The sequence below is a fragment of the Sinohyriopsis cumingii genome, chromosome 7 (assembly GCF_028554795.1).
Source record: "Sinohyriopsis cumingii isolate HCF-2022 chromosome 7, ASM2855479v2, whole genome shotgun sequence".
In the NCBI taxonomy this organism is placed as follows: Eukaryota; Metazoa; Mollusca; class Bivalvia; order Unionida; family Unionidae; genus Sinohyriopsis; species Sinohyriopsis cumingii.
In genome coordinates, this window is record NC_142967.1 from 76,923,336 (window position 1) to 76,935,424 (window position 12,089).

At 33.3% G+C, this 12,089-nt stretch overlaps 1 protein-coding gene across 1 annotated transcript in view; it reads left to right on the forward strand.

Moving 5' to 3' along the window:
- LOC149795563 (serine protease HTRA2, mitochondrial-like) overlaps window positions 1-12,089 on the forward strand; it is a 34,194-nt gene that overhangs the window by 4,710 nt on the left and 17,395 nt on the right. The window contains exon 2 of the mRNA XM_089965391.1: window positions 7,222-7,414. Coding sequence (XP_089821517.1) covers window positions 7,222-7,414 — 193 coding nt within the window. The remainder of the gene's footprint in view (window positions 1-7,221; window positions 7,415-12,089) is intronic.

Here is a 12,089-nt window from a genome sequence, read left to right on the forward strand (position 1 = left end):
GCAGCTTCCTTTCATGATGCATCAGAATTTTATATCAAGGTTGCAGCTTCCTTTCATGATGCATCAGAATTTTATATCAAGTTTGCAGCTTCCTTTCATGATGCATCAGAATTTTATATCAAGTTTGCAGCTTCCTTTCATGGTGCATCAGAATTTTATATCAAGTTTGCAGCTTCCTTTCATGATACATCAGAATTTTATATCAAGGTTGCAGCTTCCTTTCATGATGCATCAGAATTTTATATCAAGGTTGCAGCTTCCTTTCATGATGCATCAGAATTTTATGTCAAGTTTGCAGCTTCCTTTCATGATGCATCAGAATTTTATGTCAAGGTTGCAGCTTCCTTTCATGATGCATCGGAATTTTATGTCAAGGTTGCAGCTTCCTTTCATGATGCATCGGAATTTTATGTCAAGTTTGCAGCTTCCTTTCATGATGCATTGGAAGTTTATGTCAAGTTTGCAGCTTCCTTTCATGATGCATCAGAATTTTATGTCAAGTTTGCAGCTTCCTTTCATGATGCATCAGAATTTTATGTCAAGTTTGCAGCTTCCTTTCATGATGCATCAGAATTTTATGTCAAGGTTGCAGCTTCCTTTCATGATGCATCGGAATTTTATGTCAAGTTTGCAGCTTGCATCAGAATTTTATGTCAAGTTTGCAGCTTCCTTTCATGATGCATCGGAATTTTATGTCAAGTTTGCAGCTTCCTTTCATGATGCATCAGAATTTTATGTCAAGTTTGCAGCTTCCTTTCATGATGCATCAGAATTTTATGTCAAGTTTGCAGCTTCCTTTCATGATGCATCAGAATTTTATGTCAAGTTTGCAGCTTCCTTTCATGATGCATCAGAATTTTATGTCAAGTTTGCAGCTTCCTTTCATGGTGCATCAGAATTTTATGTCAAGTTTGCAGCTTCCTTTCATGATGCATCAGAATTTTATGTCAAGTTTGCAGCTTCCTTTCATGATGCATCAGAATTTTATGTCAAGTTTGCAGCTTCCTTTCATGATGCATCAGAATTTTATGTCAAGTTTGCAGCTTCCTTTCATGATGCATCAGAATTTTATATCAAGGTTGCAGCTTCCTTTCATGATGCATCAGAATTTTATATCAAGTTTGCAGCTTCCTTTCATGATGCATCAGAATTTTATGTCAAGTTTGCAGCTTCCTTTCATGATGCATCAGAATTTTATGTCAAGGTTGCAGCTTCCTTTCATGATGCATCGGAATTTTATGTCAAGTTTGCAGCTTGCATCAGAATTTTATGTCAAGTTTGCAGCTTCCTTTCATGATGCATCGGAATTTTATGTCAAGTTTGCAGCTTCCTTTCATGATGCATCAGAATTTTATGTCAAGTTTGCAGCTTCCTTTCATGATGCATCAGAATTTTATGTCAAGTTTGCAGCTTCCTTTCATGATGCATCAGAATTTTATGTCAAGTTTGCAGCTTCCTTTCATGATGCATCAGAATTTTATGTCAAGTTTGCAGCTTCCTTTCATGGTGCATCAGAATTTTATGTCAAGTTTGCAGCTTCCTTTCATGATGCATCAGAATTTTATGTCAAGTTTGCAGCTTCCTTTCATGATGCATCAGAATTTTATGTCAAGTTTGCAGCTTCCTTTCATGATGCATCAGAATTTTATGTCAAGTTTGCAGCTTCCTTTCATGATGCATCAGAATTTTATATCAAGGTTGCAGCTTCCTTTCATGATGCATCAGAATTTTATGTCAAGGTTGCAGCTTCCTTTCATGATGCATCAGAATTTTATGTCAAGGTTGCAGCTTCCTTTCATGATGCATCAGAATTTTATGTCAAGGTTGCAGCTTCCTTTCATGATGCATCAGAATTTTATGTCAAGGTTGCAGCTTCCTTTCATGATGCATCAGAATTTTATGTCAAGGTTGCAGCTTCCTTTCATGATGCATCAGAATTTTATATCAAGGTTGCAGCTTCCTTTCATGATGCATCAGAATTTTATATCAAGGTTGCAGCTTCCTTTCATGATGCATCAGAATTTTATATCAAGGTTGCAGCTTCCTTTCATGATGCATCAGAATTTTTTACATATTAGCTGAGCACATTATAACTATCAATAATGCTTTGTTGGCTTGTAGATGGCCTGAAATGGCTAAGTCACATGTTTGCCAAGGCTATAAAAATCTATCTCTAATTCCACTGATTGCTATTAATATGTGGCTTCATATTTTTCACTGTTTTAAACAGGTATCCCTGGTAACACTATGTTGACTACATGTACTCCCAACTGGAGATGTATGACGCTTTGACTTCAAAGGTTGTAAATCCCTATTATTTCCTGTTTATCTTGAAATGTTTATATTAATTCTAAGGTTATCTTGAATATTGTCATTGTGTTTGCTTTGATTATTGTAGTAATGCTCAATCATTGGACTTTATATTAAATTTCTGAAGCTTTATGTTAATTATGACCAGATTTGACAATAGATCATAAGAAAGGAAGAAAAGCACATTAATAACAGGTTAATAACCCAATTAATCCAATAAATTCTTGTTAAATACAAATAAATTGCAAAGCAGCAATTTATCTGTTTACTTATTTTGAATAAAGAGCAAAATCAAAATTTTATTTCTGAAATTTGTCAGACAAGTTCTAAAATGATGATAATTGTAGCACATTTTTAAAAAATGCATACACTTATGGTCAATGCCTTTCTCTGTGCTGGCAATAAAAGTGATATTTAACATCAATCAAAAGTTATGGTTCAGAATCTCTCTCTTTCATGTTTAGACACATTTTATTTCAAAGAACATGCATAATTAATATTTTTTAAAAAAAGAAAAAGAAACCCTGTAGTGTCATACAGCTTGCATAAACATTTAATAGATTTGTGCTTCTGGGATAGACATACACGCTCCATTGAATGATTAAGGGGGATAATAAAAATTTTATATGGTTTGTTTTATATACTGATAGAAACCAATTTTACATGTAAATATCTCCGCTTAAAACATCTGACTACTCATTCCATATTACAAAAGTTCAAAAATTCTTTTTCCACAACAACAAAAGGTGCTTTTACTCTGAGGTTTATGTTTCTTTTGAAAAAATGATCCTAAAACAAAACATTGAAGTTCAAAACCATCTTGATTGGCCATTGTTAACAAGTTTTAGGCTGACATCATATGGAAATGTCAATAGTCAGCTGCTACTTGAAAATGGATTCACGAAAAAGTGATGAAGAAAGTAACATGAACAGCTGATAGAAAGCAGCCTTGAATATCATGTAGATGAATTTGTCACAATTAAATATTATCACTAATATCTTCTTACTTTTAAAGCAGGAAGTAATTTCAGTCAGCATTGTTTATTTTGAAACACAGAAGTGCAATATTGACCACTAGCTGCTAGGAACTCCAATAATTTAAGTCATTGAAGATTCTACTCTATTTCTTATTACACTAAGGAGTTATAAGAGGAGGTTGTAGGCCAGGAGACAAAGAGAGATTTAAGGGATGGAATATAGCTTATAATAAATACATTTGTTCTGATTTTTAGAAAAGAATGAACAAAGTTTAGATGTCCATCAGGACCATTACACTTTTTTATAAATTTAAGTTAAACGCTAGTTGTTGATTTATAAGGCAACATCAAATATATTACTCTGCCCAATTTTTTTTTTTAAAAACTAACAATCTTTTGTTGTAAGGTGTGTTCTGTTGTGATGTTTTCATTCATCAGTTAATGTTCATTTTGAAACATTGAAGTGTGACATTGAACATTAACTTGTTACATGTAGGAATTTTCCTGACTGACTGTTGCTGACTTGAGGCAGGAAGCTGCAGTTGCAGTCATAGCTACTGATTTCAGAGTAAGAATGTCACTCCAGAGCAAGTGCCTGGTGATGCATGTTGATTCATAAAAATGTAAGGACTTAAGAAAGCATTGTTTAATTAAAATAACTTTGTTCATGGCATGAATGATTAATGATAGAGTGCAACTGTCAATACAGTGTACACAATTTCATGATTTAAAATTTTTTGTACTTTCTCATAATGTTACTTTCAACGTTTAATGGTAAAAATGCAGGGAAAAACCCTCTTTAGTGCATAACTGGTGTATCTCTTTTTTTAGTTTAATATTTACCTTCTTATTTGTGTAGAATACAATTTAAAAAGAATTACTACATGCATGTCATAATGTTCTAGTGTTCATGATTGTACACGTCCAGTATAAATAGTAGAGTGTTTGTTTGTGATCTCTTTTTTGAGTTTTATATGTATTACTGCTTTCACTAATTTCTTTATAATGTTTCTTGGAAATAGCATGGAAATAAAAGAGAAAGTATGACAAATTAATTGATAAATAGCAGAATAAATGTTAGCCCTGTTTAGTTTGTACAGGTAAAAGGTATAAAACTGACCCCTGCCAGGGTCAAGTTTATGGTGTTACTTCCATCAGCTTGTTTAGTGTGTTGACTTGTGAAGCAAATGTAATAGAATTGGCAACAGGTGCCATAAAACCCACTATGTCTGCAAAAGAATCTGTGACAGACTTCCACTAGATTGAGTGGATTTCTACTAGACTGGTGGGAAAATCCGCAAGGCTGAGGGGACTATCCACTACTCATAGTGGGCACTTAATCCCCTGCTTTTTTGTCTACATCCACCAGAATGAGTGGGCAAGCCATAAAACACAATGTATGTATGTATGTATGTATGTATGTATGTATGTATAGCTTGCTATGTGAGTCTTTATCTCTGCCAAAGCTGCATTGAATATCACTATAAAAGAAATTTAATATGGTCTGAATTATTGACAGCTGAGATGTCATCCCCATAAAAATAAATGGGTAGTTTTCCTTTATCACAGGCATCCATGCAGGGTTGGCAGTTTTTTTTTAATGTTAGCTTTCTCACTGGACAGCCAGACTAAAACTGTTTTGCCTAGCAGAATCATTAAATTATTTATTTAGTTGTTATCAGGTAACTGGCTAGGCCTATAAATACCTGTATATTAGTATTTTATTAATAATAAGATAATGACTCATTTCACAAATAGAAAAACGTATTAACATTGATGTTCAAACATTTGTTGTTTATAAATTCATCAGATATAATTAAAAACAAAATTTCTTGTATTTCAGCTTGTAATAAAATGATTTTTTAATAATAATAATGAAATCAGAATCATCTGCTTGTTTATTTAGAAATTCTAAAAATGCACTGGAATTTACAAAGATGACTGTAAATCAAATTTTGTTGACAAATCTCTGATAAAATTATTAATTTCATTTGTAAATCAATATTAAAGATGTTTGATTTATCAACACCAAAAATTATAAAATTATGATTTATCAGTTTCCTATACAATAGTAGGAACTTTTATGTCATAGAAAGAAGTTCTGAAACCAACATTATTCAAAGTTCTGAAACCAACATTATTCAAAGTTCTGAAACCAACATTATTCAAAGTTCTGAAACCAACATTATTCAAAGTTATGTATTATTCATTATTGTAATGAGAATATTATATTAATTAATATTATTAGCAAAGTATTAATATTAATTTTTTATGTATTTCAATTTTGTTCTCTAGTATAAATGCTAAGCACATAAAAAATTTATTTTGTGCTTCACCTGAAAAGTTTGTTTCTTTGGCTAAAATATTTTTGTTGTTTAATACATCATTTTATTTTTATGTGATTTGGTACAGTGCATTAACAGTTTATAATTGCCTATAATTGTGAGCATACTTCTAAGTTTAAATGGTGTCATGAATTTGATAATATACAAGTTGTTGTTGTTGTTATTTTGGGGTTAATGCCATTTCTCAGCACAAGATATTAGATAGGCTATACATGGTAGCAAGTATAATTGGTGGAGAAATAACCCAGGAAAACCCTGGTAAGAACCACCGACCATGGGAAGCTACTGGCAGCTTTTTAACATACCCACATTGATACAAGAAGTTGAGTTGGTTAAGATTTTTAATTTGCCATTTATGATCATGAAAATGACCAAAATTCAGCAGGTTCCTGTTTAAACTATTGTGCAGAATTTTAGTTAAAACAGTTTGTTTTATGTTGTCTTTGCTAAAATGTTCATTTTATTTAATACATTTTTTTATAAAATGGAGTTTATTCCCTCATACTGTGTATAAAATTAATGTATCATGCAAGTTACAGATCCTTTCTTGTAAGTTAAATTATCACCCAGCTATTTTCCTTTTGCTTAAAAAAGAATTAACAGGGTTCTCCACAGGATTTTGACTGCTCCGGTGGCCTAGTTGTTAGAGTGTCTGCCTCGGATGCAGGATGTTGTTGGTTCAATCCTCAGCCTAGTCATACCAAAACTTATAAAAATGATACTGACAGGTGCCTTGCTTGGCACTCAGCATTAAGAGTTAGTGTTAGGACTGGTCGGCCTGGTGTCGGGATAATGTGACTGGGTGGCACATCGTGCTACATGTCTGTGGCATGATGCCCCAGTGCTAGACATGACTATAAACTGCCAAACTGAAGACAACATAACGATATGAATGAAAATTTGTTAAAGCTATGTTACAAATCTAAATCACACACACAGGGTTTTGAAAGTTGCAAAGAATTTATTTATTTTTTTGAGAGAAGAAAAAGTTGTAGTCTCAGTACTATAACAATAATGATACTCTTCGCTTTTCCCTTGCAATAATTTAGAACATAATGAGTATATTGTTGTGTCAAAGACTACACTAGAATTACTTTCAGCCCCTATGTTTTTATAAAAGGTGTAAAATAACAATTTTGTCTTGAATTGTGATATTTATGAACATTTTCATGAGATTAAAAGAAAATAATACACTTAAAGTTGACAGCTTAAAACCTTTTGTTAATTCCATGGTTCTTATTTCAGATTATTAATAAAAGATGATTTTTATCATTGTGTCAATGAGACCTTTATTAATTTTTTATTACATCATTTATTAATTGCAGAAAAGGTTTAATAAAATTTATTGTGGCTGATGATGCAGATTTAATGCATTTTAATTGCTGCTTACTTCGTATTTGCTGGTTGTATCCATCCTCAATTTTGTCCTCTGATCCTCATTGTTGTATATCTATTCTCAATTTTGTCATTTGATCCTCAATGTTATGTATCCATCTTCAATTTAGTCTTTTAATTGTCACTAGTATGTGTCCATCCCCAATTTTTGTACAAGCTGTACCAATACTTTAAGCATTTTTTTATTATTTCAGACATAGTTTTGGCACTTCCATGAGCAATGGTTCAGGCTTTATCATTAAAGAAAATGGTCTTATAGTGACCAATGCCCATGTCGTTGCCAACAACCAGAGAGTGTCTGTCAAGTTACAGGATGGCAGAATATATGAGGGAATTGTTGAAGTTCTGGATCAAGTTTCTGATCTTGCAACAGTTAGAATAAATGCTGTAAGTGGGTTCAGTTTTACATGTACAAATGCCATAAAGCCAAGGATACAAATTCCAACCAGTTATTATGAATAATTGTAACATGTCAACCAAGTAACATATGCAATAGTAACTATGTTTCTTATCCTGGCTCTTTCTTCCCAAAAGAATTTTTTTGTTTTTTATTTTTATTTGTTAAGAAATTTGTTTATCTAGTCATTTGTGGTAGATCATTAACAGAATATGCATGCTGGCCACTAAGGTCAATAGGTTATGAGATTGTTTAAGGTTACAGGTCAAGGTTACAAGTAGGACAGTTTCAGTCATCTCTGGCAAATAGTATTTAGAAATTACCAATGTCTCTAAGAGTAGTCTGATTCTTCAGGGCAGGTTTGATTTTCTTCAGGACAGGTTTGATTTTCTTCAGGGCAGGTTTGATATTCATCAGGGCAGGTTTGATATTCTTCAGGGCAGGTTTGATTTGTTCAACTTACGTAAAAAGCGTACAACACTCAGCTACCATATAGTCATGCTTATGCATCTAGTCTAGTGCATAATGCACTGGCATCTCTGGGTTTATGCAGTTTGTTGGGAATAATCAGTATCACAAACAACATAGACCCTGATTTGCTGGCACATTATGTGATGGTAGATCTAGGTCTATGTTTGCAGTTGGACTTGACTTATAAAAGAGTACTGTATATACAGTACCTTTGATGAAATGTATATTTCCGTATATGCTACCATATTCAATGTAATACCTACATAATGCTCTTAAAAGTGTCAGCTGGAAAAAGTTTAATGTCTAAATTCAATTTTTAACACTGAATTAACTCCAAAAAATAAAGTGCTGCAGACAACAACATGTCTGTGTGGTGATAATGTCCAAGAAACTGTATAATTTGGAAGCCAATTTTAGAACCTGCTTCCCTTCCAGGAGGCTATTATAGTGACATGTACACTTATAACAGATTATTTTGATGTAGCCTGCATTGCAGGGATGGTCCTGGCTTTTAAAATGTTGTTGCCCAAAAAATTGCCAACCTCAATATTTTGTCGCCAATTTTAAAAAATCACCAGAGCAAGTAGTGAATATTTTTCCAAGTCTATTAATGTAATATGCAGTGAAAATTGAAAAAGATGGGATAGTTATTACTTTATTGACAAAATGCAATACAGCCATAATTTTATAAAATTTATCATTATTTGATTGTTTGCACTACTTCCATGGTCTTTGTATCCCGCATCACCGTTAGTGCATAGGTATGACTGTTGTCACCTGAAATAAATGCATTATCAAATGTAAATTATCTACTTTCCTGACATTTCTAGTCTCTCTCTCTTATTTTGTTAAATAGAAACATCAGGTATTAAGCAAATCTATATTATGTATATTATTTTGCACATAATAGTTTTGTAAGGAACTTTAGTTAATGACATTTTAATACTAAAACTGTATGATCGTACTTTGCAATGTAAGAAAACCAATGTATAATGTGACCATTGATTTCATGGCATTCAGAAATTAAATGCTTCCCCCCGCCCCTTATGGCTAGCTTCACAAAGTATATCGCCATCAACCAGGAGTCCAGAAATTTATTTTTGGTATACTTTTCACTCTTTGCTTGTTGTGAATTGCTTCCAAAATCCCAAGAATGATCACTGAATGCTGTAGATTTTTTCTTGACAAACAAACTAGGATATCCATTCCCACCAATCTTACACAAGTCAACACCTGGCATTAATGTACCATATATATAAGCATTATAATTACCATCATTAAATTAAAAGAAGGAAAGAAGAAACATACAGAGCATATCTGCCACACAAAAAACTAATTCAGAATAAATATGTTATTTAGTAAGCAGTGTTATATGCATATGTGAGTTAAGAATAAGGAAATTAGGTGGGATATAAAATTTGGGAAATAGTTATCACATTTATGATAGCTTGAGACCACATTTGAACTGTTAACATGAATTCACACCCATTTTAGGCATTGTCAGTTATTACAAAAAAGGGCATTGTTTATTTGTCAATCATTTGCTAGTGTTTTCATTCACTTTAGAACAGGCGGTTTCTTTGAAGTATGTCGATGGGGCTTGAGTCTAACCTTTAGCTATTGTGCAGTCTGGACACAGCTGACCATAATATGAAATCAGGGCATGTGGGGGGGAATAATGCACTCCACAGGGAGAAACGGCATGTCCTTTGAGAATTTCATGTGTATTGGACCTGAAAAGTCTGTGAGTATTTAGTGAAAACAATGCTGCAAAAAACTTCCCGATGGTAGGTCCCGATCTTTGTGTATTTGGATTCAGTCTCCCAACTTGGTTTTTGAAAACTAAATTTATTCAACAACTATCTGAATTCTTTGGAAATCTTTCTGTACATTTGAAACTTCAACATAGAAGGGACATTTTTTTTGTTGGAATGTATTCGGATTTTGTGGAACTATTGGAATTAAAAGGACTTTTAGGAAATAGTAATTCATTCACCATGCTTAAGTTAATTTAATTCTTTCACTTCTGTATTTTGAGAAATAAATTATTTTCAGTTATGCAAAACTTGTTTGTTTTATTTCTTGTTGCATAGTTTTAAGTCCCTGGAGTTGTAACATGGGATTGATGGCAAAAGTAAAATATCAATGAGCAAAATTAATTTACCCTGCCTAGATTCATGTTTGGTGACACACCTCTTCAAAATATCACAACCAGTTGTAAATTAACTGACAGCTTGTGGCTTGATACATATATCACAAAACATCTGCATTAACTTTGTATCATATCTCAGCCACAGACGCCCAAGTTTCTGGCTGTCTATAAATGTTTGGGAACTTTTGACCCGTTCATCATGATGTAGTATTGTACTTGAAGCATTACTACCATCACTACATGTAGATGATGTTCGACTGTCAGGTATAACATCAGGTTCAGTGACTGTGTTGTCTGATGAATTTGCACTAAATGCTATTAATTTTGTGAACTTACTTTTGGATGTGACGATGGACATGCAAGAGTAAACTTTTTGTTTACCAATGATAAAGTTGCACTGTTGACAGTATATAATTCTGATTGAGATTTTTTCCATTTGCTTTGTATTTATACACAGCAATCGTTACTTTAAAGGTAATCAGTTTTCCCTGAAGTTTCAGCAAAACTATTTTATTGGTACATTTAAAAAAAAACAACAGAAGGATATGTCATCATTCAATTAATTGTAGCTGTTTCTGTTCACATCTTCAGGGGTCAGTTGATTGTAGTCCAGTAGCATGACTGAGTGTATCACAGCATACAGTACTCAGGCCAGATGTCAACATAAGTGGATTATAATGTAACATGGCACTGTAAAGATGGGTTTATCAATATGAACAAAGATTTGGTTATTTAACAGATTCCGGTACATCGTGCATCCAAATTTGTGGCTTCCTTTCAGGGTCCCTTTGAATGTCTCCACTCCATATCCATGATTTTATGTACAAATTAAACAGCCTGAATGGTTGTCGCCCAAAAAATCACTAGATGGTATATTTTGTCGCCAATAAGGAAAAACATGGTAATTTGCGACATTGGCGAAGCCCAGGATGATCCCTGCATTTATTAGAACATGTGCATGTATTGCAATTAGAATATTATGTTTGCTTTATCAGATCTATACATTTATTTATTAAACCAATGACATGAATAGTGATAATAAAAACCCACTCTGTAATTTATGATAACTATAGTACAAGTCACATGGGTCATGTATGTGCATTTACTCAGTTTGAATGAAATATAAATTGTTCTTTTAAAAAATTCAACACTAATTTTCTTTAAGTCTATTCAATCCTGATTATTGAATGCTTTTAACCTTAACAATCACCAAGAAACTTCAGACAAAATTTATCTATCCCTATGGACATGTACAATGGTGGCCATCTACTAAACTTGGGTCAAAATAAGTGCATGTTGAGTGAAATCATCACAGTATAGGGTAGTACAAATTTGTTTATCAAAATGTGTTGCTTTCATTGTGACATCACAGCATTCAACATTCAATCCCAATTGTACTGGATCACACCTTTAGGTTCATTTCATCCAAAAATGTCTACGTACTTTAAGTTTGATTTTGTTATATGCACCTGTGAGGGCATCAAAACAATGACCTTCCAGAGGAATATGGATGTATACAAATCCAAATGAAGTAAATACGTGATACTTAAATAGAACATATGTACACGTAATTAGAAAATGAAAGCTGCGTTGAACACTAGTGTTGATAACCTCTACAAAAGTGTCTGTAGAGAAAACAACATTTATATAGCCAGTTTGGAACTGTCTGTAGAGACAACAACAGGAGATAGGCTTGGACATTTAAGTGGAATGCCTTCTCTCTGGCAATAGTTTTTCATCTCACAATGCATGTCCTTCTCAAAGTATTTCTTGAACACTGCACTGGCCATCCACCCTTTCTTATTAGCATACCAGTAGACGGGCAACTTCGATAGTTCATACCCCTTCATGGCCCTGTGATCTTCAGAATGATAAATCAAGAGAGGCTTCGGCTTGCAGTGACCTTGTGCATTGCCTCCCAGGAGAAGTGTTAAGTGGTGTTTAGCAGCTTTAAAACCATGCGCAGTCTTCTCTTCCACCAAAATGTAGGTATGGTCAGGCATTTTCTTCCAGTATATGCCAGTTCCATCAACATTAAAGAT